General features: G+C 40.2%; 1 protein-coding gene across 2 annotated transcripts in view; it reads right to left on the minus strand.

The window, feature by feature from the left end:
* Window positions 1-27550, minus strand: part of arl15a (ADP-ribosylation factor-like 15a) — a 99125-nt gene that overhangs the window by 26122 nt on the left and 45453 nt on the right. For both annotated transcript variants that reach the window (XM_084360357.1, XM_084360358.1), the window contains exon 4: window positions 21542-21750. In XM_084360357.1, coding sequence (XP_084216483.1) covers window positions 21542-21750 — 209 coding nt within the window. The remainder of the gene's footprint in view (window positions 1-21541; window positions 21751-27550) is intronic.

A 27550-nucleotide genomic window follows, 5' to 3' on the forward strand; every position in this document is an offset into this window, starting at 1 on the left:
ATCTGTCATTTTGAGCGATTAAGACGAACAATCGAGCTGCGACAGTGAAACTGCTCAATGCAGCACGCACCACAAACAGCGATGGGCCGGCCTTGAAAAGTGTGTGGGAGTGACTTAGGAGAAAAAGATTAATGCTGGCTGAGTTTAAATGGCAGTTTAGGAGTTTAGGAGGTCCCTCGTCAGCTTTTCAGATCCTCTGGACCTTTCAGTTCAAATAGTTCAAAGAGCTAAACGTAGTAATTATGTCAGGAACGCGGCTTTGACAGAAATTTTGCAAGCAATATCACAACAGTTTTCCTTTTATGTCTTTGCAGTTTAATGTGTCTGCAGAATTTAAATCCACGGGAGACTGAAAACACCTTAAAGGGGAAAAAATCTAAAGTGATGGTGATCTGCTCAGGTTTTTTTGATGAAGAGATGATAACTTTCGATCAACTGTCATATGGTGTCCAATGCTGGCAATTTTGGGGGTTTGTAAATTATCTTGGTAAATGGACTTGCATTTATAATAGGGGTAGACCGATTATCGGTCTGGCCAATCGGTCTGACTAATCTGAATTTGCAAAGTAACTAATAGCTAAATTTATTGGATGCATGGAGTGGAGTGAAAGTATTGAGTAGCAGAAAACTGAAAATGGAAAGTACCTCAAAATTGTACATAAGTGCAGTACTAGTTTAGTTCTTAACTTTGAGAATACGATTTTTATTGTCCTGTAAATGTGGATCGGTTCCAATTATCAGTTATCCGTCTCCTGGATTACTAATAATCATAAACCACATCGACTCCTAATTTATATAGCTATTTTCCGGACTACTTACTACTCAAAGTGCTTCACAACACTTACCACACACCGATGAACAGTCATCGGGAGCAATTTGGGATTCAGTATATTGCCCAAGGATACTTAGGCAGCTGGGGGATCTGGAACTCGTACTACCAACTTTCCGATAAATGGCTGACCCGCTCTACCTCCTGTGTCACAGCCGCTCTGTACAGTACTTCCTGCACTGACTCCACAAAGCATTGCTCACACACCCTGTCTGCCACCAGTCATCACTAATTTTCCTTACTATAGTGTGGATGGCTAAAAATAAATCATTCTGTTTCCTACTGTGAGTCAAATAACCCAGTACTGGCAGCACGTCTAATCATGTCTTATGTCCTACATCTGCCTGGTCTATTCTTGCTCACCACACTCACCTTTGTTCTTTGGTCTGCATGACAAGCGAGACACGATCACAATGCGGACAGCATGCAGACAACACAACACATAAATAACATGTATAAACACACGTGACGTGGGTGGATTAATGGTTATACAAATAGCATATCCAGACACAGATCACATTTTAGTCCCAAGGGTGTGTGGGGTCCATGTGTACTGGCCAAATGAAAACAAAAAGCACATGCACTTAGACCACACTCAAAGTCTTTCTAAATATAGGAACATTTCTAATTATTTGTCATCAAAACCTACATGTAGCAACTTTACCAACCTATCCACTAACTGGAAGTGATGTGAGAACTGGTTAATTGCGTACACTCAGTAAGTAGAAAGCAGTAGTGGGTATGGGTCAGTAACCCCATTAGCATGATATGTTATCTCGCTTGAAGAATGTTTGCGATAATGCTGAGGCTTTAATCATACCCAGGCAGGATTGTGCTGCTCAAAACACCTGGCTGCCAAATCCTGCCAGTCACATCTCCATTTTTGGTCTAAAATATTTCAGAGCCATTAAATGTGCTTCAGTGTGTCTGCAGACAGGGTGGCCATGGCTGTTTACCAGCTTTGGCTCGGGCATGAGTGTGAAAGAATGGTGTTTTTTGGGGTTTTTTTGACAAAAGACTGAATCAGAACTCCCAGACTTGTTTGGTGAGGAGGCACAAACATTAGGTTCTGCACCAAATAACATTTTTTGCTTCTGTATTAGTACTGAATAGGGTTGTTCAATATTGTTTCTGTCCATGTTTGGAAATTAAGTCAAAAAGTGCAAGAATGTGGATGGGTGCCAATTTTCAAATTCTAGAGAGAGACAAAAACAAGGCAATGATTTACTAACATTATCTGCTCAATTTTCTTTTATGTTCAAACAGTCAAGCTGGTTTATTCAGCATCAGTTTAATGATCTTTCAGTTATGCTTAAAAATGCCGTCAGTCTTTCTTAATCATCCTTCATACTCTTTAGACACTGCACTCAGTATATCATTTATAGCCACTTGATTAGGCTTTTCCTTTGAAAGGGTTGAAAAACAGAAAACCTTTAAGGAAGAGAAAGTAAATTCAACCAGACCAAATAAGGAAACACTACCAGACCATCTTTTAAGCCTATATATGAAGAAAAAAATTGTGTTTCTATCAATAGAAACTCCCAAGCAAACACTGTCGTTAAAAATCATTGAGTAGATTTTTTCAATTGCAGGCTTACAATTTCTGGATACATCATGCAACTGAACTTGTTGTACCAGCTGAGGGCCCTCAAACTCTGACGCTAGAGACGCTGGCAGTGTAACAAGTTTTTACTGTAATGCTTTCCCACGGTTCTCCTGTCATCTAATTGATAGTAACAACCTGTAATACATGGTGCAATCACTTGAGTATGTCTTCAGTAACATTAAGAGAGTATTTTAAGTTGAAACAGTTCAGAAGACGATTCAAAATATAGATGGTATATATAAATATGAAATCATTCACACTAACTTTGAAGACAGAAACTGAAAAGGCATTGAACTTGACTTCTGAGTGACTGGACACATGAGGTTATGTACTGTGGCCATAATGCAAAAATACAAAACCCCACTATCAGGCCTTTTTAAATGTCTTCAGAGTAAGTTCATATTTTTCTGAAAGGAGTTTATACTTGTTGAAAAGCATTCACGGGCAAATATAGAAATTAGATCTCACTGGCATGTATCCCTGCTGTGTGGCATAACTGCAGTGCTGACAGATGTGCGCGCAATTTTATTAATCCAAAAAATGTACAGGTGTGCAAAACCTCACACACGTGCAAACAAGCCTTAACATCTGCTTGCTTCCATACCCAACATCACAAACCACCTCTTCTCCCTTTGACAGCTACAACATTCAAAACCTTAGACTGTTTACATGAAAGACAATGCTTGCCGATGCAGATGAGCACCTCCCACGCAACTACCTCACTCCTAACCTCCCTCTTGGCAGAGCATACCAATTTCCACCTGGATGGTCTTCAACTATGTGCCAAGAGGATATCACGGCAGCTCCATATCCTCTGTGTGACAGTGTAATTCCCTCTGCCCTGCAGCAATGTCTGCAAAACTCAGACAGTTTACATGTTCATGTAGCTACATTGCACTGGGGAAGAGTGATCTGCCAAGTATTCTGTGCATTCATTTGATTTCTGGCTCACACACTTTAACCCCTCCAACGTGTGCTGTCATAGGTGTAACAAAGTCAAAGGGGGAGTTGTGTTTGATCTTTCTTTCAATTCAGCGAAGGGCAACCAAAACTCACCGCTCTTGACTGATTGATTCTTCTGCTTTGTTACATTTTAATATCCAGCGCCATTCGAGTTGAGTGAAAAGAACATCATTTTAGTGCCGAGCAGCACGGTGATGGCTGAATTGGGGTACAGGTATGTATCAAGTTCCAGACATCATTTAACCCAGGTATGCAGAAAAAAATCTGCTGTAATTAGGTAATATTGTATTTCACACTTGATTACAGTACAAAGGAAAATAGTAAAATACATTTCAATCACTTAGATTCAACATTTAATTAAATCTTCTAGAACTTCAGATCACTGACAGTTGAGGTTTCTTTAATCTGTGATAAAATGTAACATGTTTTCAATCAAATACAGTAAAGTACAGTGAGCCACACTATTGTTGTTAAGATCGCAATACCTTCTGGCTAAGTGCCAGCATATTACCGTAACTATAATACCACCTACACTGCATAGATGAGATAAACTAAATACATGTCGAGGAGTAGACTGCTACATTATTCATTGACAGGGAAGTTCAGACATCAAACTCCCACAAAACAAGCAACACCTTGACTCCATGATTTCCAAGTGAGTCATCCCAACTCAGTGGAGTAAAAAAAACTGGCTATAAGGGTTCTGGGCTGCCCCCTATCGGGAAAGTAAGCCGTCCAAGAATATCTGCGAGGCTGAAGAGAGCTGACGGGAAACAGAAAGTTTAGTGGTGTGTGCATGCATGTGTGTGACTGCATGCTGGCTTTGCACTATAAAGTGCCAATCAAGGTTGCCTAGCATGAGTCAAATGATGTCACATGATGTCAAGCGGGACTGCAAGCTACAGTGTGAATCATGAAACCATTGACCCTTAAATTTGAGTCGTGCATCTTTAAATGTTTCACAGTGATCAGAGCATGTGGCTTGACTCCAGGTATGGTGCATCGAACATTTGGTCTTTTAAGGATTTAGAGTCTGTGTGTTTGCACGCTACCTTTCAATAATAAAGGTGAAAGTGTGCTAAAATGACAGATCACACTTCCCATCCGAGTCTTGACTACATCTCCACAGCCTAATTAATTTTACAGACTGGTATTTAGTCTTCTTATCTTTCAAACATCTACAAAACTGTCAGACTCCGCCGCTCTTTCCGAGTGTCTGGCAGATTGTCAGACAGCATTTCCCTACCATGCCTACATTTCTTTTTCTCAACACATTCACAGCCAACTGAATGTCTTTGGTCAGACTTGTCTTATACATGAGGACAGAAAATCCAGCACAAGGCTCTCTGAGTGCTCTGTGAAAACCCTTAAATGCGTTCCCAGACAGTGTGAAACCTGACTAAAGGATTTTTATAAATAGGGTGTTACAACCGTTAGAATGAGCTTGAGATAACTAACAATCAGCTGAAGGAACAAACAGAGGCATATGTTTTTTTCAAAACCGATTCTCCACCGTAGACACCAAACACCCCCCCACCCCCACCCCAAGCTAAGGCTATCAGACAAGTAAAGCTGCAAAAGTAAAATGACCTGGTGACTGGTAAATCTCTTGGGAGAGTTTCTGTCTGGTTTCTGGGCTCATCTATCAATCCTTGAGACTGGATTATATATACTCCACTGTTTCCACAGACCAAAGCATAGACCTGACCTCAGAAACACACAACTCAGAAAATGACAGGTTTAGATTTTAAGGAAGTGGTATATGGCCATGCCAGGTTTTATAGATGTATGTGTGCATATTCCTGAGTAACTGTTCCCAAAATAGAAATAAAGAAATTATGTCAACAAAAATGAATGTGGAACTGTCAAAAAGGGGATCCATGAAATCATAATAATAATAAAATAGGGATTTAAGAAGAAAGTTAGTTTCAGACACAAGCAGCTAATAATGTATTTTTTAATCTCCTGAACTTTAGGTCTGGGAGGACCCAGAGGATGGATCCTCTAGTTCATGTCGCCCATCCTCGTTCTCTTAAAACACAGAATGGCCACAGCGCTGTGGTCCTGCCCTCCTGCCCTGCAGGTCAGCGGACGCACCGATTACCCGCAAGTCCTTGACACAAGACAAATCTGAGTGCTTTCATCTGTGTTGGTGGGTCACCCCTCAAAGCCTTGTTACAGGATTGGCGCTCGCCAATTAGCACAATTAGCTTTTGGCAAGCCGCCGGGGGCGTCACATGGCACCAGCTTTGCACTGATGGTACCTGACAAGCCCGCAGATCAGTCATGTCTGCCATAGCAGGGGGTAAGATGGTTGCAGGATGGACAGGAAAACAAAGATGCATCTCTTGGATAAAACACACACAGTGGAGGAAATAAATACTTATTTCACTCAATGAAATGCAAATCAATTTTTATCTTTTTTTAATGTGGTTTTCTGGATTTTCTTTTTGATACTCTGTCTCTCACTGTTAAAATAAACCTTCCATTAAGAGTATAGACCGTTCATTTCTTTGTCAGTAGGCGAACTTACAAAATCAGTGAGGGGTCAAATAATTATTTCCTCCACTGTACAAAACCGCACATGTACGCAGGTCAGTGACACAAGAAAGCTCAGACGCAAAAATTAATCAATTAAAAAATAAAATGAAGATACAAGCAGAGTGTGAAATTGAGGAAAAGGCAGGCGGTTTAAAAAGATCAGAAAACAGCGCAGTCATCACAGTCACAATATTGTGAATGATGCATTTCAGAATATATTCTTTCAGCAAAGTATGATAGCAGGAAATCTTGAAAACACGTTGGTCTTGTGATGGACCTGCGTAGTCTTTCTCTTGCTTTTTTATAAACCTACACAGTCATATATCTCCAGCTGTCATTTGTCTTTTTAGGACAGGGAGAGAGTTTGTTTGTGAGGCCTGGTTTCCTTAATGTTTTATCCAGAATGCACTGTTGAGGGGCTCCAATGTCAAACTCTTTTGAAGAGATGAAAAACATTGGCAAATAAAGTGGCTTTATGGGGGGAAATCCAACCCAAGCAAGGGTTCCCTGACTTTTCAGAAAAAGATTTGTACGTGGGTACAGTATAGGAGGAGAACATCTGGAGGTGGTTGTGCCATGAAGGAATGCAGACGCTAAAACATGGATGATTTGGACAGAGTGCAGAGCATAATTATATCAGTTTGACTGTGTCTTTTGAATGTGGGTACAGCATGCATGGGAATCAGCTTGGAAAACAATACACTGGTGGAGGCCAATGCATATAGCCTACATCCGATTATCCTAGAACATTTTAATGTCCCGGACAAACTAGAAAAATTCCACTCAAATATTAGACCAACGCAAAGCATCTGTATTTGACGACCCGGGAATAAGGCTCCACGATCAACTACTTTCATCTTTCTCCAGAGTCACTTACTCCACCTGTAATACAATTCAAATTGTGCTGAGGGAGTCATTTCCACCAGACATTATGACCAGAGTGATTTAAATATGTTGGACTTCTTTTGGACTTTTTCTCCCTGAAAAATACAGGATAATGGAAAACCTGCCACTGAATGTTATTCAAATGTTTGATTCATGATCAGGTCTTGTACCAGCTCAAGACAACCCTGGTGACTTTACTACAACATCAGAGTGGCACTCAAACAGTTATATATCTCTTTGAACAACTAATGGGAAATTGTGAAGGTCAAGAACTAAAGAGCATTTATCCTAAACGATGATGCACTCCACAAAAAAATATGCCCAATCCTGAATCTGAGCTCCCAGTAAAGATCTGCAAGAGACAGACCACAAAGAAAACCCACAGTCAAGGTTGCTTTGTGGTTATTGAATAGACTTCAACACCACCAATTAAAAAAATAGTCCAGTGGAGGACACTCCTAGAAGTGAAGGCTGATGGTAATAATGAGGTTCAGGAAAGAGATGTTACCCCGAAAATATTTTGATAAAAGGAGGGTTAACAGAGGTAGATAATCAGGGCAGAACAAACATTGTCTAGTGACCACTGCCCCTCAGGTCTAAAAATAAAAGGAAAAAAGTCTGGAGCGGTCCATTAATTCCTCATCACTGATGCGGCAGGTCGATAAGAATGTGTTCCAGCATGACTACCAAGTACAGCTACGAAGTAAAACACAGGCACGACCCGTGGCCTGGATACAATTGGTGTGTTGATAAGAGTCGCAGACGATGGGCAGAGAGATAAGCAGAAGGGGAGTTCTGGGGCACTGCCGTTCTCATTTGCAGCTTTGTGTTTCCTTGGCCCTCTCCCTTTTCCTCAGCCTCGTCAGTGTTATCTCTATACCTGGCTAAGCTCAGTATCTTAGGTAACACTGTTTGAGATTTGTATCTCCCCCTCAAAACAAGAAGCCAGGAAGTGTCTTGTCTGTCATTATCACAATTCACCCAGCACTGTGGTTTTCCTCTTCACATCAAATCCATTCTTTATGGTTTCCTTCCCAGGAATCTTGTGCAAGTTTCGTTTTTTAAACCTTTCCAGCTGAAGACAGTAAAGGAGAGGAGGGGGGACCACAGCGTCTGTGTGTGTGTGTGTGTGTGTGTGTGTGTGTGTGTGTGTGTGTGTGTGTGTGTGTGTGTGTGTGTGTATCTATGTGTGGTGTAGTCGGGGTGCAGCTGCATTCCTGAGGGTGAGCAGTGAATTGACCACATAACACCATGGTGTGTGTGGGAGTGTGACACAACCAGGAGGGGAAATTGTGGTGAAAAGGTTTGTTGATGTAAAACACAACAGTTTGATATCCACGAGTGTGCGCATAAATGAGCACATCCGCACAGCTGCTCATGGACGGACATGTCAGAGCGACACACCTTGTCTGACAACACTCAGACACATCTGGAGGTCTTGAAGAAGAGACAATTTAAAAGAGAGACTTAATTATCTGGCCTGAATACCAAAGACAGTCAAATGAAAACATTCCCATCTCTTCCTCTCTTCGCGCTTCCTGTCATGATGTATCTTCTCCTCACAAAACAGGTAAATGTTTGCAATCCACATGAAAGCTGCACCAAAAGAGTGCACCAAAACACCTTCTCATCAGTTGTTAATTGCACTAGGAAGGAGCAGTTACAAAGAGAGGAAAACATAGTGACCTCAATAACTGTGTTGCAAAACTGTGATTCAAAACAAAAATCAAAGAGAAGTTCCAGCTTTAGTCAGAAGTCATTACGCACAAAACCTGTTTCAAAACAACCTTGTGTGAGTTATTCCCTGTAATCAAATCAAATGGACCACCTGAATCACTCAGACGCTCCAACCGTTGGGAGTTGTAGATGTTAATCTGCTGAAGTGATTATAAACTACGGAGACTTCTTAGGAAATAAGTCACAAACAGTGACCTCATCTAGTAGTCTGGTAATGGACAGTGTGTTGACAATACCCTGTGCTAATTGCTCATGATCAGCTGCAACAACTTTGTTTTCAGCTGTTTTTGTATCGAGCTGCAACAATTGAACACAATCAATAAATCTGTTATATAGTTCTTCCATAACTAAAACATTTAAACAAAGTTAAGGCTGTCTCACATATTGCATTGCATCATTTCATGCATCTAGGGCAGAATGTAAAAGCTATCTGATATTTATGGGTAAATGCACAAATTCATGATGATTAAATCCTGGTGGTTGAAACCAGCTGCAGATGAGGTTTGAGATGCATTCTCAGCAGATGTTGAAAACGTGCAAATGCATCAGTCTCTCCAATAAGCATATGTAATCTTTACTCCTCCTACAGTACATCAGTCTGTGGAAATAGCCACTTACAGTTGGATTTGTTGGTCTCTCTCCTTTGTCCTTGAGATAACACCAGCTTAAACTAAAATTACACTGACATTAGTCTTTGTCTCATGAAAGAAAAAAGGGAAAATAGATCCAGCAATTTCTAAGCATACAACCAAATACACACCAAGCTGTTGTAGCAATTATCTGATCCCTGATTGGTCCAACCACTGAATGACGTGTGTGGGTGAGGAAGCATTGAGCTGTATGACAGAGCGGCATGAGTTACAGCCTGTGAAGATGATACACATTCATTCATATTCTGAAAAACGATTCATTTATATGTCTGTGCCAGGTTTTGGGATAGTTGTAAGCTAAGGATAGCTAAGGGTAGCTGTTATTGCTGTAAGTAAAGTTAAAAGCTATAGACCAGAAGTTATTCTTCTTCTGGCAATTTTTGCAATTTTCAGGTGCATTCACACCTTCCTGACCTGGAGGAGGACGGACCCGATGTAGCCCTGGAAACCACAGACTAGGGATGCATGATATGGATTTTTTCAGCCGGTACAGATAGCCAATAATTAATTGCTTCTCACGGCTGATACCAATGACTCAATTTCACAATAATTTCACATTTTTATATTGTAAAAATAAGTTCATAACCTGTAGTTTATGCACCCATGAGGGTAAAAAGGTTAAGCTGTAGTGGGCAAAGACATATGATAGATGGCAAAAATGGATAACCATAAATAAATTTTATCAGGCCAATATATATCATGCATCCTTACCAAAGAGTGATTGCAATCAGATTTGTGATCTGGTCCACAGAGATGCATATATGTGACATGAGTGTAAATGACAGTGATTTTAAATAAAATCTGGATTCTATCCAGATATAAGTAATACAACACAAAATGTTAAAGGGGTTTACCATCTTATAAAAAGGTTTTCTTGATGAAAAGTCAATGTATTGTTTTCGATCGTTCACTGACAAATAAAACTCCCCAAAAAACTATTTTGAAAAATATTAGTCAAACTGTGCTTTGAGAGGACATGAAGAGTCATTATTAACCTTTATAAAAAAATGTTATAATGAGTAACTCTTGCAAACAAGTAAATACAAAACTCTCAAGTATAAAAACTTGTTATGTCAATTCCACAAGACCCTCGTCAATTAGCACCATGATGAGGATATGGACAACGCGAATCGTTCAGTCTATGAAGCCGATGATTGTGGTGAGGATGTATGTGAAAGGGTGCAGTCTGGTTGCCCTGTCACAACATTCAGTTTGAGCCCTGAAGACAGAGACAGCGTTATCCTCTTATTGTCATGGAGAGTGGTGCTTTGGAGACTTGAGGGCACAAAGGCTGAAGGAAAGTTAGCCTTAAATCTTCTTTGGGGATAGAGTTAGACATTTGCATGATGGAAGAACATCCTCAGAGGAAGGCTCCATGTTCAGTCAGTGTGGTTAGGACAGAAAATCACCTTTATGCCAGCTGGATATCAATGAATTCACTGGTATATTTTAGTGCCTTTATGTTTTATGAGGTATAGTATTATACTACCACCACCACCACCACCACTACTAATACTACTACTACTACTACTACTACTACTCATCATTTTACAGCTCAAAGGGCTTCAAAATGAGCAAAGACAGAGGAAAGAAATAGAGAGTAGGAGGCATATTTGTCTAAGATATGTGATGCAGATCAGTCCTACCGGAAATTGCAAATTGCACAACAAAAACTGTACATAAAAGGCAAGTTTGTGCGAGACAACAAAACCACAAATCCTATCTGAAACTTCCTGCGCGTGGGTGAGCTGGGCCTAAGTAAACTTTGATGGCGAAATTTACCAAGTTGTGAATTTCTGTGGTTGAGCAGTCAGAAACATAAAGGCAGTTTGCATCAAGTTCCATACCTCAGATTTGCACACACTTGTGCATGTGCACACGTGTGTATCCACACACCTTCCAGGCACATTACGCCCCCGTATCTCCACTCAAGTGAAAAAACACCCCCATCACTTTCCCCACAGCATCCTCACAGCCTTGCTAGCTCCCAGACAACATCCACCCCTGTCACCCCTTCCTCAAAAAAATCCTTGAGGAGGTCAACTGAGAGATTAAGACCCTTCAAATGGGGTCATGGAGATCAATGATCAAACAGAGAGTGCCGCCCAGCCCCCCCCCTCCATGCCCCCACTCCACCCACTTTATTTCAGGAAGCATGATAATAGAGACAAAAAGGCTGGCTAACTACTTCCCCACACCATGACCCAACCACGTTCTTAATCTCTGGCGGTGGCCCAAATCATAGCTGACAGCTCCACCAGTCACTGATCAGAACATCTCCATTATTAGTTGTGATTCTCAGCAACGTGGGAGTAAAACTAAGTCACTGGGTTCTGGGTGACTGTCTGCAAAATGCAATGCTTACGTTTTAAGTCAATTAGTATCTCTTGAGTTTACTAGAGCTGTAAAATCATGACAAACATGTAAAAAGACATTTCCTCTCACAATGGCTCCATTAATTATAAGACTTGGCAAAAACATGCAATCACACCTGTCACACAGTGATCTATTTCATCTCCCCTGCTGTGCTCTCTCATCTGTATTGTGCGCAACCAGAAGGGGCACACATGCATTGGTCAAACGAAACCTCATACATGGGAAAAATCTTTTGGTTGTGGGTTTTCAATCATTATGTGAGCCACATTCCTGTGGACCACAGGAGAACAGAACAGGCTGCATAAAAACCCAGTCAGCTGTGGGGTTGGCGAGGTTGTTCCCTGCAGAAAACATGCCTTCCAATCAGTCTCCACACTGAAGAATCAACGATTTGAGAATTTAAAGCAAAAAAATTACATTGGGAGCTTAAAAGTGAGGAAAGAGAAAGGAGGATATGGAAAGAGATCAAAGAATTAATGACACAATAGTTTGGCAGACTATAAAGGAATTACTCTGCGGCTATCTATCACATGAAGCTATGAACACTATACGAAAACAAGGTACAGAGTTGTACCATTAGTCACTGGGGCTCTAATTTTTTAAGCACAGTTAGGCAAGAAAAGGGGTAGGCGTAAAGAGAGGGATATGGCCTTTCCTGTGTCTAGTGTTTTATCAATGGAGGTGATAGTATTCTGACTCTGTAGAACCTTGTGGGAAAAGAGGAGAGAGAGCAAACATGTTAAGAAATTGGCAGGCCCTTTTTTCTACAACTCCAATATCAAGTAACTAAAAAACAGCCACAAACACAACTTTAATTCTGAACTTTAATGGCCAGAAATCCTTCTACAGGCGATCTCAATAAAAATGTCAAAAATGTGCAGAGTAAAGACAGGACAATAAAGGATGGACACCACAATGCAGAATGAGTATACGTGCCAATAAAGGGTTAAATCCACGGGGACTGGCCAACGGTGACTTCATCTGTGCAGTGCAGATGCAAAGTCTCACTTCACCACTCATCAGATGGCATTTCAGGATATGTGCAATGCTTTCTTTCACTGTCTATCACCCCCTCTCATAGTGTGTAAGTGAGTCTTCCTGACACATTCATACATACGCAGTATGTAAGTGTTACAATGTAGATTCTAGACTGGGACGCGTTGAAGTGGATGTAAAAGGCTGCAACAGCTTGTGACAACAGTACTCGCAGTGGGATTTCCACTCTATGCTCCATTAGCATAAACCAAAACTCATCTAATCATTCACAAACTGTACTTAAACATAATTATCAAGTTATAACTGAGATAAAGTCTTCTAGGCAGTTAGTGCTGGCACTAGGCAAGCACAGGAGTTTTACAGCAGAACTGGATGATTTTTCTCCTGACATACTGACAGGCTTGTTTATGCAGGTCTTAATAAGAAGTAAGGAGATGTCCTCAGTTTGGCTTGTGATCGCGTCAGCGGCGCTAAACAGTAGCCAAGAGAAAATATTCTATTTGTGAGTAAAATGATTCCCTCTCAGATAAACTGAAGGCGGAAAACATGTCGCATATGGTACATATGAAACAAACAATGTCTGCGTCATACATACACTGTGTCTGAGTGCATGTCTGCCAATCTGTTTCGATCAAAATATGGCAAACTGATGATTAATATTTGTTTGTATGCTGGTTGGTGAGGAGGTGAAAATCTGTCAGTCTGGTGCAGTCGACTTGATTTCCTGGAAATTGATACAACGAGAGCTGGAACAGTGTTTAAAAAACACAATTTAACAATAAACGCCAACCTTCTGTAATTCACTTGGTTATTTTCACTGGTGTGGCAGTAAATGGCCTCTGAGTGTATGACGCATTTGAATGGCTGCTTGTCTGTATGGTGTAACTTTGTCACAATGAATAAGCAACATCAGATTTAGCTTTGGTACACTGAAAACAGATGTGCTCCAATTCATACCAGGCACTGTTTTTCCTCACAATGGACTAAAGGATAAAGGGACTGTTCCGGACTGGATCGACTTGAGTTTATGCATGTGTGTGGATGAGTAAAGGACTGAGAGTGTGACAGAAAGAAAAGATAGTGTAGAGGGGTTTCCATTTCCGTTCAGTCATTTGGAGACTTTAACCACATTGTTTCAATGCTTCCATCTAGAGGATCTGTCAGACTCCCGCTTTTGAGTTTGGCATTTTACTGCTGTTGCCACCCCTTTTTACTCTGCTTAAAAGATTTCTTTTTTAAATTTCATTCCAGCTTTCCGGTCTTCTCTCATGTTGTCAGCACATGTCAACCCACCACGTCACCCATTGATTTGAGGACTCCCATTTTCCAGTTTGGCATTTTACAGCCGTTGCCATCTTGGTTTTTCGTGGCCAGAAGCAACCATATTCGGACGAGGGGGTGGAGCTGGGGAGGATATCCTGATTGGATCTGACTGAGAACCCGAAGACATGGTAGCAACTTCTCAGTCACAAGGTAGCCATGCCTTAAAGCATACCCTGCTTTATTGCCTATTTTACTCTGGGACCATAATTTATAAAATGAACATCATGCTATGTTGGAGAAGACTTGAAACTAGTGACTGAGACCATAAAGTCATTAGGAAACTGCTTTCTGAGGTAATAAATGAAGTGAGAAGTATGGTCATTTTCTCATAAGCTTACATACAATTGGACTTCTCTATGCAGGCAATGGAGTCACCCCCTGCTGGCCATTAGAAAGAATGCAGATTTAAGGCACTTTGCATGGGCTTCACTTTTCAGTCCCAGAAGCGCCATCCATATTTTATAAGGTCAATGGTTTCCACATGAGACAGTTCTACCCTGTGTTATGTCTTCCCTGTGACTCAACCCATGTTCTTTTGCTCTCTTCGGGCAGTGTTTCATCAGTTTTGTTCTGTCTTCCATCTCTTCCTCAAATAAGACAAGCGCCAATAGAACCAAAAAGACCTCTCCCTCTGCCTTCAAACACTGACAGCCTTTTCTCAAACAAGAGCCTCTCGTGGATGCAGTCCATTAGGCCCATCCATCCAAACAGACCTGCTTTGTTGAGGTGTTATATCAACAGGGTGACCTCCCCTCCACTCCTCCCCAGCTTCCTTGGGCCCCCCAACAGCAGGAGATTGATGTCAACAAGGAATTTTGTCCCACATTTCCTTCAACCTCGTCCAGACCCACCCTGCTCCTGAAAAACACTTGCACCAGCACAGAGGGCCCCAGTGAGGCCTTAACAGGCCCACTGAGCTGCATTACCCCACCGCCACCTTCTCTCACCCCTCGCTCAAGCAGTGCCAGAAACACCCTAAGTCCCTAACGTGACACCGTAAACAAGGAGTGCCCCAGAAAACAGCACTAGCAAATGGTATGTATGTGTGTTAAGGAAATGAGCCACCTTGTTCTGTCAACAGGGTGGTTGCTGTGAGAAGAGGGCCAACATGGAGACGTCATCTGTGTATAGTGTCATCGCCAGAATAGCTGCCAATAGAATTCGGACCAACTAAAGTTGGGCTTGTTTCATGGGTGGTGCTCATCAAATATTCACAGGAATCTGCAATGGTACTGCTGTTTTTGGAGGAGTTCAGATGGAGAGCTGTTGCAGGAGTCAGAGGGATGTTTGCAAAATCTAATACATGTTCCAATAAAACTCCACGACAACACATAACTTCATTCATCTGTGGGCCTAATCTAATTTACCAAGCTAGATCATGTATAGACCTTCAGTGACAGACGCACTTCATGGTTTTCTCTACAGACTTCCATCCATCTGTTTGTAACATTATACACCATATAATTGTCCAAGGGAATGTGCGCTTTCATATTTACATAAAGCATCCTTTTAAATTCCATATGGGACGTTTAACATGATTTACAGAAGAAAGCTTCAAAGCGTATCACTGCCAATTGAGGCTTTAGGTTTCTGAGATGACGGGAAAATCAAAACATATTATGAAACAAAGAGTACAATGTTAATAATGCACCTCAGAAGTAACCATTTGTACTATGGACTCCAATAGCCACTTTGTTTAGTAGATTAAGCCCAGAAACACAAGGAAGTAATTTTCCTTTTTTTTGTTGCTGTTTTTACATCATTATATGTATATCCCATTCTGTTGATTAAGCCACAGTAAGATAGCTATGTATCAGTATTTTACTGTTTATCAATGCTATTTCTTAAGCAAACCTTGTTTTGATTTAAATTATATCGATACTTCAAACTTTTTTTTCTCTTAATCCCGCTGCAGTTGTCATCTTGTCATCATGTGTTTGCAAGCTGCTTGGAAGTTTTAGGTGCCAATTTATTTTTGCTCCAAGCAATTAAATCTTATTTGTTAGTGGGGATTCCTCTGAGGTGCTATTAAAATATATCAGCCCTAATATGAAACTTATGTTAACTGGAAATGGTCACATTTACACAAAGTTTAATGTGTTTCAAACCATAGTTTCACCATAGTTTTTTACTTGAGTCAGGGATTGAAGGGGGACACTCTGGCTAGACCAGCAGCATTATATCCATGCATCACATATGATATACGCAAAACATTATGCATGACCTCTTGTTTTAATTAAGAGTGACTTGTCTAATAAACATTTAGACATGCTTAAAACGTTTAAATATTTCAAAGGGATTACTAAGGATGTAACCAGACTGAGTTTTCTGGAGCAAATTGTTATGGTGGATCAAAGGTTATGACTCTTGTTGAAAAGGTTAGTCTAAAGGTGTTATGGATTACAGTAATCTAAAACATTATAACAGCCTTTACTTTAAAAAAAAAAACAACTGATTATTGATGAGTGACTTATTATGAGAAAAACATAAGAGGATTGTTTGCAATTCACAATCTAATTTCGCTCGAATTATCATCTACCACTTCAATTTACCAGTTATTACAGTTAAAATTTATAATGGTGAACAAAAAATAATCTTCTCTACAAAGTACAGTATTTGTACACTTTACCCTCCTGACCTGGCGATGACCTAATGAACAGTAAAGCTTCTATGACGCAAACGTTTGAGTGAAGTAACTCCACTGGCCCAAAACATCTCAAAGTAATGTGCACTGACCCTTAGCAGGACTTGTTTACTTAGGAAGAAGCTACTGGAAATCCTAATAAATAATGAAAAGAAACATAACATACTAGTATATATATGGTGTCTTATACAAGACTTTTAGAGGATACAAGCGTAAGTGAGATTTTTTGGGTCCTGTGGAAACAGACATCACAGTACGACTGATGCAGACTTTTTCAGGTATGGATGTGGGAGCAGGAGGAAAATGAGAATGTTAACCTACTTTCCTTGAACTTACAAACTGGTTTCTGGGCAAAGAAAAACATCATTTTTGCCTCATTGTATGTTTTAAGCTTCTACTTGTAGTAACTTAGCTGTATGTATACATACACAGAGCATATAACAACATATAATATCTCATATACTGTAGTTATGCAACAAATTCAATAAGAAATGTAATGCAAGCAGACATACTCCAGAACCTAAATAAACGAGTGATATTGTATGTGTTAACTGTTTTCAGCAATGCAGCTGGACACACTGTACATCAACAGACACTTTCTAGGGTTCACTCCGAGGCCTTGCTGTGATGCTCCCAACAACCTTGCTGCTGCTGCAGAGGATGATAAAATCTTAGAAATAGGAAGTGGCACATCTTTAATTGAGCTTTTATCCTCAGCTGAGGAGACATGCTGCACTTACACTGTACCAGCAAGGCCAGTGCTAAGAGTGGTTCGCCACCTGTGTCTGACATGTACCTTGGTACTTTTAGTGTAACTTTCATTTAATATTAAGCAACTCAGCTCTACAGTAGAGCATTTTGACAACCTTTATCAATAAGTAATATGAACACATAAATATTCCCAAACTTCCTGAAGACGAACCATAAGCAAGGAACCCTAAGGAACAATGTACCTCACCAGTGGGCATAACGAGCAAAACCCTCTCAATCCTGCTTATAACTACAATTACAAGCAAATTCTAATTTACAATTACGAGACAAATATTAATTTTAGCAATGCGGTAGTGTGGGATGATGTGTGATGACTGCTAACAGCTAAAAAAACATTAACTTTGAAGCCTGTACCAGTTTTTCATTTGCAACAGCATGCTGTAATAATGTTTTAATCCGACGCAATATATTTTATCTTTATGTTTCTAAGATGCAAAGTCCCATAACTGAGTGGACTGAAGCTGCTGTGAACTAAAAGCGATAACATGGGAACCTGGGGAGAACTGAAAATAAACTCCCGGAAGACCCCTGCAGATGTTGAACAAATGTTTGGTTAACATGTGGAGGGCTTGCCCTCTTGCACTCTCCAGTGGTTGAGTGGGCATCAATTTTTTTTTGCTGCTTCATTTTTAACAGTGTGGCTTATTAGAGAACAAGCAAGGGTGAGCTTGACGTACAATAGAGGCAGAGAATCAATTATTTCTTTCATAGTTGGTCTAAAATTTAGTTTCATCTTAGCAAAGATTAATCATGAGTCACTGAACACCAAGCTCACTCAGTGACACAGCCATGAGTCAGACAGGCATGGTCACACTCATAATAACAATCAAATTTCAAACACATTACGAACAATATACACACACTTTTAAATCCATGCCAAATAAGGGACTTCTTTGCACCAACAACTGAGCCCAGTGCTAAGAGTGCGGCATTCAGAGACCCAGTCTATTATTAGACTTACAGTAGTGAATTATTTTAGTCAATTAGATGTCTGTCTCCACTGACATAAGATTTCAAAGCCTTATGTCAAGATTTAAGATCAACAACTTGACATAAATAAGTTAAACAGGAGGTATGAAAGTGGATGTTAACCTTACCATAGTTTGTATAAGAAATGGATAAAAGCAACTAGAAATTAAAAAAAATATTGTAATTGCATGTATGGGTTTCTTTTGTTGAATGTGAATACATGTAAGGACAGTGTACCTGGACAATGCATTGTCCACATGCCCAATTAAGTTCAGCTGATGGACACACTATGAAAGCAACTAGAGCAGTAACAACAGAATCCTCAGCCGCCCTGATCAACTCACTTTATGTAAGTCCTTCACAATGAACTGAAATAGACCTTCTGTCAAGGTGCGAAAAAAGCCTTTAGGCGACATTTTTCTCATCCCTCCATGCTCACGTGTGATCAGTGTTTGCAAACAGCTCAGAAAAGTCAATACTTCCAGAGATTGATGCAATGGTGGCAGAGGACACATCACGCTAAGACCAGTGGGCAAGTGTGGGCAGCTCACAGACTGGATTAACTGGCTACGTTATGAGGGCCGACAAAGAGACCAGTGTTGCTGGGCTTAAAGCAAGCAGTTTCCATTTAAAATATCAATAAGATTAGTGGGTTTCCGTGACTATAGTGGCTTGTGGCTCAAGTGCAACCAGTCCATGCTAATTAGTTTATTAAGTTAAACTGATTCAGGTGGCGTTGTAGGATTTCCTCAGATGCATTTTGTTTGGGTCACAGCAGAATCTGGCATAAAAATGTTCTCTTTATAATTTTCCACTGCAGATGTCACATCACTGAAGAGCAGCAACACCGGTGGTCTAGGCTAGGAACTGCAGATGGTCCTCTCTCCAGGCATCAGAAACATTAAGTAGGCCTCTGTAGATGATACATGCGTGTGTATACTGTACGTCTGCATGTGTGTGATTTTGTCAGTGTCCAGGAAAGTAAGGTTCCAGGTTTTTGAAACTTGAGCATTGCACAGGGAACGCTATCCACAACATGCCACTCCAAGAGGCTCCTTCTTGGAGGGAAGTAGAGTGGTAAAGCATGGCTGGCACAGAGGGAGAGGGGGAGAGAGAAGTGGGACAGACTACCCGAGTTGTGCTGTATTTCATTACTGCCTCCACTAACAGTGATTAATTCTGTCCTGAGGGGAGGTGGTGATATGACCTACTACCCCATGACCACTACATGACACTTCTACTATCCTTGAACTATTACAACCTGCCTGTTGGTGGACCCAAAAACTGCCATTTGCCTTGAGACAAAAAAAACAAACAAAAAAACATGACAAGACAAAAAAATATGTATTGTAAATGTGCTTCATCATGGTTGATGCTCAGTCAGAAGTATATTGTTTCCTACTAAGTCAATATATAGAGAGGATTAGGAGAGCAAAACCTGCCCAGAATAATATGGAGTAATCTGCAGTCATAAAGAAAAGTCACAAAGGTTTTCAAAGATTAAACGCCAAACTTTGATCTGCTGCCACTTCAATAAATAGAAAAACATCAAGGCGAACAAAAAATTAGGGGGAATCTGTCTTCCAGAGCAAAAGTTGTTTCATGGACCATTTACCACCATGGATACAAAGCATGCATCTTAGAAGCACATGCCCTACAAAACAGATGAATGTATTCAAAAAGTTGAGATTAAAATCCTGCTACATTAAAAAAAAAACCTCACTGATATTGGAACATTGTTTTGTCAGATATTTGTGTTAAATGTTTCTGTTTATACTGTCGGGATAAGTGTTTTTAGTTCAATTTGAGGGAGCAGTAGTTTCTCAAAGTTCTTTTCAGATATTCAAGCTGCTTCTTGTCCCCAAAAGTGAGCAAAGAAACACTACAGGAGAAATGCATTTCTGCTGCTTGAATCCATATTAATATTCATCTAGTCACTAAAAACAGTAACCTTACAAGGGTAAAAAGTTGGTCTGTTCATCAATCAGGATGACATTTGCATTAAAGTCAAGTCAAGTCTCTTTTACAGCACCTTGACAAAAGATTTTCCTAGGAGGTTGGGCAGTGTAATACCCCAAAAACTGAAGCACACCTTGTTGCACCACTGCAGAGGCATGACCAAGTAAACCAAACAGCATTAAGAGCCTTTTGAATTGCGGAGTGAACCTTCATCCAAGATATGTAAAGCTTCAAAGTCATACGATTGTGCCTCCTCCACAGAAGGCATGTCTGTTGAGTTCAGAAATGTCTCAGGAGTTACTCCCACATCACCCACAAAGTCGTTCCACACCAAAGTTTTTGCCTTTGCGACAACAAAAGCCACAGTCCTTCTTGACTCCAAATTCCTTTGGGCAATCCCAATTTTGGAAACTATCGGCTATCATCTCAGACAATTTAGCTTCTCGGGGTATTGGCTAATGTTTCTGGGCTTCTGGTGTAGGTAGGGAATATCCGGATAATGGATATCTAGGCCAAGACCTCCATTTTTGTGCACTGGTCATTGTTTAAAGTCTGAATAGCAACTTGAGACCAAGAAAGTAGTTCAAGCTTAGGGAGGCTAATCTCTATAAGCATATATGTTGATATGGATGAATGCACAATTATATAAAAAAGTTAATAAAAAGCTAAATCGCCAGACAATAGCCACTGTGATCCGAGATTATATTTCAGACAATGTTTTCCTTTTGCTCTCCACACAGAGTGCAACCAAAGCCTGCTTAAACGTTTTTGGTAAATATTACTCAGACTACAAACAGACAACCAATGCAACAATGCTTTCATTACCTACGTCTTGTCCATTGCCTGCAGATTCTGCATTCACATGCAGATCTACTACTGTAAGTGTACAGCAATGAGGACAAATCAAGTCTAAGAAGTCTCCTTTTTCAGCTCGACAGCCTTCCTCAACAGTAGTTTCCACCAGCAGATAATCAGGTTACTGCAATGACAGGCACTGAAGTTTCTTGCCAAAACTCATAGAAGACTCTTCAGCTATGGTGCCTCTAAACATGGCTCGAATGGAAATCCTGCTTCCACCCTCCACTGAGGTCTGAAAATAAGTCTTCTAGAGATGAGGTTGGACACTAAAGAAGTCTAAAACAAAATGCAACTCGACAGGCTATTCCAGCCCCATGGCTTCTTTGGAGTATCCACGTTGCACTCTCTCTCAAACCCACCCAGAGACTTAAAAAAAACTACACAAAAAAAAAAAGGAATAAATAAACACCAGAACTGTGAATGGGCTCGGTTACCTGGTTTGGCGTTCTTGCAGCAGGCTTGTCCTGGTGGTTGGCAAGGATGAGGAAAGGCAGTGTGCAGAGCTGCGGGTGCTGCAGGGCTGAGTGGAGCTCATTACGTGCTGCCTCAAGGTCCTCATCTGATGAAGCGCTGTCCAGCACGAAGACTACACCCTGCGACCCTTGGTAGTAACGACTCCAATATTTCTTGATGTTGTCAGCTCCTGTAGACAGATGTGATGCCATTAAGCTTATGGAGTGGTCATTATCATAACTGATGTTACTGCTGCCATGTGAAACCTAATGACAGAAATGCCAACAGTACAGATTGGACAGTGGATTTTCAGCAACCAAGTCATTTTCTAGGTTAAAGACATGTTTATTTCCAAGCCATTACTGTTGTAGTACTGTTTGAAATGGTATACAATCATTTGGTGGAAAAGTATTATGATAATATGCAGTACAATTTAAAGGGAAACATCCAAAAGTATTTATTACATTTCATTTGACCAAAATCACTAAGCTCTTCAGTGTGAATTTCAGTTTACCTCTTTTCATGCCAAATTTCCCAGTGGATGCACAAGCCATTGTTAAGAGTCTGGGTTTATTTTCAAGGCCACGCTGACATTGAGCTCAGTGAACATGTGGTTTCTTTCTTGTCTGCTAATTGGGAGCAAGAACATCCGTTCACAATGGCTTCGTTTGCAACAACTTTATTTGTCTGTATAAGTAACTTGAGGAAGAAACCAACATGCTCACAAAATGAATCACCGTGTCTGTTCTGCCATCACTTTCCCCTGTTTCAACCACCAGTCAGTCCTGTCACTGGCATCAAGCAGGCATTTCTTTTGAAGAGAAATACATTTTTATAGAGAAATGTCTACAAGCATCCTATTTTTTATTATTCTTAAGACACATTCCTGTGCACTCTCTTTAACGATAGGGCACTAGCTTAGGGTCTGTTCCAATCCTATCTGCTTTGCAGGATTTGGTAGACACTAAAAAACATCCAACCAGTGCCTTTACCATAACTTTACCCATTTCTCACCTAAGGCAAAACACTGTCATGTGATTAGCAGAGCTTTGTGGGGGCATTTCCTGATGGACTAATATCAGGACAATAAAGTCCCTTTACAATCTTCAGAATCCAGGCCCCTGTCATAGCATCTTCTCGCATCAAACACCATTTCTCTATTTAATACTCAGAAAAAAGAATCAGTCTGCATGTACCAGTCTTGAAACCCACTGGTTATTGACTGACAACGATTTAGCCTCTCGAGTCATAAACCAATATTTCAGGGCTTCCAGTGTAGCCAGAATATCTGGATAACAGATGCACAAATGTAATTGGTCAATACAACTGTGACTACAAACAGAAACCCGACTGGTTCTGATACTACAATCTTGTCCCTTGCCAACAGATTCTGGATGCAGTTGCAGATGCTGTCTGCAAACTAGACACCTACAGTACTCTGGATCTGGCCGTGCTCAACCTTTCATAACCACATCTAGAAACCTTTGCTTCAACACCTCGTAGTGATAAAATGCCATTTCTGCTCAGTATGTATGGCAGATTCTCATCATATTACTTCTCAGTCCATGAAAAAAAAACGAAACAATCTTGGGTAAGGTTAGGAATGACAGCCAGACGACAGCGTCTGCTGTCGCCCTCTATTCGTGATGCTGACAAACTCACTCAACAGCACAAAACATGATATGCTAGTCATATCCTCCATGTTACTCATGCACCTTTAGAACTGGGACATCTTGCTCTTTTTTTGGATGACTATTGACATCCATTGTGACTGACTGAACACACGTTTACCATAACTGCTGATCTCCTTTGAAGAAAAGGAGGTCTGTGTAACTCCAAAGATATATTTAAGGTGGACTGTCATTACAGAGAGACAGTGTCCCAGTTTATCCTTGACAAAGGATTAAACTTATTATGAAATGTGTACTCAGTTAGATATTTTCCTTTTAAAGATGTTCAAGTAAGGCAGGATGGAGGGGGAGATGTTTTCATTAGCTCAGCTGAATGATGTCCTCTTCACAACATGTTTTCCATTAATTTGTCCTCAATGTTTGTTTGTACACGCTCATCAAACTTGTAACCACCACACTCAAGAACTATAAAAATCCTATCACATTGCATTAGCAAGTACATGCATTTTTCTTTACAAGGTTCTACTTGTACTGGTTAAAATTATCCTCCTGCGTCTGGTGAGGTTACTTCCTTTGCAATCTCGTGACCTGTTGTTTTGCTATTGTTGCTCATAGTAAGGTTATTGCCAAGAAGTGACGAACTGTGAGGCTGGCAAATGTTTAAACATCACGAAGTGCTTTCAGTGACATTTACCTCCCTTCCCTTGTGCTCTCCCTCCCTCCCTCCCTCCCTTCCTTCCTTCTTTCCTCCCCCACTCTTTTTACTCACACCTCTCACTGGAGTGGAAAGCTATCAGACAAAGTGGCACTTGAGAGATTGACTAGGAAGTTTCTCTCATCTTTGCCTGGAAATGGTGGAATGTCAGTCACGTCTCATTGGATCTTGTTGGCAACTTCTGCCACCTATTGGTCCGACAGGAGGATTTCAAAACATGACATCATGATTCTTGGGGGATGCTGGCAGCAAAACTACATACCATAAATCAAATAAGTGCACCATGAGTAATACCTCATTGCTTTGCTAATCTCTTTCCTGTTCCTTCTCCTTTTCTGCCCTTTAACACTTTCCTTTATAGTCTCTATATATAACCTGTAATTATAAAAGGAAAAGGGAGTTTTATACTTTCCACTGAGACAGAATTAGCCAAAAGTCACGAGAGGCAAAAAAAGCATGTCAGTAAAGTCATGTGTTTTACTGACCCTGTCAAGCACTGACTCATCAGTTGAAGACTTTTTGTCTAATTTGCTCACTGTACAGATTATGTTTAATTTTCTATGAATTCAATAATGAATGACTCTGGCAAAATCAGTAACCTATTGTATTTTTTTTGCCATCAAAGTTCCCTAAACTTCTCGTGTCCACTTCTAACTTAAATTACGACTCGCATTTCCCAGAATAACTTTCAAAATTCTTTTTACTTGCCTGACACTGACACATCTGGCTGTTAGTTCACTGTGTAGGTGCAGAGAGCAACAAAGCAAACTATCATGTTAGCAATGGAAAGAGAGCAACAATTTCCAGTCAGGACAAGATATCATAAAACATATCTTGTGGCTGCATTACAAAATAGTCTACTGAGGCCACCCTTGGCAAAGGAAATTGATATCTTTTGCTTTTCCAAGAAGGATTAATCCCTGTTTGAGTTGTAAAATATTTATGCAAAATGATACATCATATTTTGGGGTATTTTCTTGTTAGTAAGAGAGAATAATCTTAACTAAAACTTAATATTTACCACCAGTGTTTGTGCAAGCTTGTTAATTAGCTATCATACAGTCCTTAACTCAGGGCTCACAATCAGCACCAGGCACCAGCCTATGCTGGTAAACTACGCAAGATGCTGGTAGATTTCCTTCACTTACCAGCCAAAGATACAATGATAATCTATTGAGTGGCTTGTACTCACTAGCCATTTGGCAGGGGGGGAAATAATTTATTTTGTACCCTAATTAAACTCACTCAAGTCCTCTTAGAAATATCTTGATGTGATAAAACAATTCTACATCGATCTATACAGATTGAAGCCCTGCGCTAACAGACAAAAAAAGAGCAGAGGAAAAAAAACAAGTTTCATATTTTGCCAGTGTAAATGTACTTGTATGCCCTTTACATGTGTCAACATTCATCAATGCTATGATTTCAACATTTCTGACAATATTACACTGTGGGAAAAAAAAGTATGTGATGTCAGTCTGCGATTCAAGAGAGAAACCCTCTCTGGGATCAAATGGATAGAAATCTGATCTGAGGAAAACACCTCGCCCAGCCATCCCTCCCTCCCTCCCTCCCTCCCTCCCTCTGCTCTCAGTCAACCATACTTTTTCAACCCTCTGTTGCAAATGAAGGCAGCCTGAAACAAGGAGTGCAATTACTTATTCCATGTACTGCACACAATATATGAATGTTTAACATGTATGCATGGTTTGAGACCTGGGAGACATGAATCTTAATGATTGTATTGTATGCTTCTTGGAAACTTGATGATTCATTGCATATTCAAATCCAACACAGGGACAACTGCTGTGTGAAACACATACCAGAGCTGTCGCTCATTACCGACGCAGTAAAGTTTCCCTGTCCATAAAACATTTCTTATCATTCTTTTCCTGCTGTGTTTTAGGAAAATAAGCATTCTGGGGATCTTATTTTCTTTTGAGAACAGCTTGTTTATTCAGTTATGGAAAGAATAAATATTTCTGAGTTTGTATCATTACCTCATTAATATTGTAAATATTGTACTTCCGAGTTTGGATTTCTTCTCCAAGACTACACAGTTGCCCTTTAATTGGTTGCAGCCAAGTAGTACATAAGTCATTTTAACATCACTATATGATCAGAAAATCAGAGTGTCATGTTTCATCTTACAAAGACAGGAACATTTGAAAAATGTAGGGAAACTCAGACATTTGCTGTTTATATAGAAATATAGTATATGCATTTGTTGTGGTGTATCTTATTAGCTTTACTGAAGCAAGTTGGTTTTTGTTGAGAGATTGAGGGGTTAGAGTTCAGGGAAACAAAAAGTGAAGCTCAAAACACGCTGTGAAAATACAGAGAGGAGCAATTTTAGGATTCTGTGGAAGTCATGATGCTAATAGTGCAGGAAGAGTTTACCGAGTGTGACAACGAGTTAATAAACCAAACTTAGAGGTGAATGCCAGTAAAACATAAGAAAGCAATTACACCGCAAAATCAAAAGCAGATAGTCTTCTTGAATTCATATTCTCTCTTTTCTGGCTGTTGTCTCAGAATTCATCCAAAAATGTAACCAGCTTGAAATGGTCTTCATTTCCAATACGAGTCAACGCAGTTTGAACCTACTACCCTGTATCCCCATTTGGTCTAAATTAGGCTACTGTTGAAGCTTGCTGTTTGTTGTTGGGTATGGATGCAGGTATGGTTTCAGATTCACAGTCAGCATGAACAACACTTTCTCATACATTTCTGCCTTCACGCTTTTTACCAGCTTTTATCTTGAACAAAACGCAAACATGTTGCTAATCAGCTTCTTTTTTTTTTTCACTCTTGAAAGTTGAAACACTGAAACCCTCTTTGAAGTCTCCCTAACGAAAAGCAGACAGTGTTTTTGAACAAAACAGCTACAATACAGTGATGGGAGGGAGCACTGGGACCAGTGAGGGAGGCCTCTAGTAATAAAGTTTGCTTACTTCATTGAGGAACAAGCTGCGGCTGGAGCTGGAGTGAGGTGAAAAACACTTCAGCTGTTGATACACCCATCAACCTGCAGTCACAGCACTGTCTGTTTTTAAGTAAACAGTTCCCGTGTGAGGCCATGCCTGAAACACACACCGATCCCTCTCATTTATGCACATAATTAACAAATGTGATTTAAACAAATGTGGCACCTCTTAATATTTGAGATAATAAGCTTTGATAGTGTATGTAAATAATTCTCTTCGACACTCTGGACCCCTCCTGGCCCCATTTATGTCATGTGCCATTGTGACTGACACAGGTGTTTAAAGTTTAAGTCACTGGTTGAAAGTTGAATGACTAATCACCACAACTTTCCCATTTACATTCCACTTTACCATATCCACATACAGTATAGGCTGCTGTGCCTATACAATATCAAGTGCACATGGATGTATACTCATTGTTGTTGCACACTTGTCGCCCTATAGTGTATGTTTTTTTCTGTATCTCCCTTGATATTTATATATTCATTTAATTTATATTATATATTTTTTTATATTACAGCTCTTTAAAACCAAACAAACTAGAGCTACAACAACTAGTCGATGAATTGATAAGTCGTATCCACAATTAGTTGCCAAATATTTGATCATAGATTCTCATTTCATTCATTTTTCAAGCGAGAATGTCAAATATTTGCC

Source organism: Pagrus pagrus (genome assembly GCF_965226575.1).
Source record: "Pagrus pagrus genome assembly, chromosome: 8".
In the NCBI taxonomy this organism is placed as follows: Eukaryota; Metazoa; Chordata; class Actinopteri; order Spariformes; family Sparidae; genus Pagrus; species Pagrus pagrus.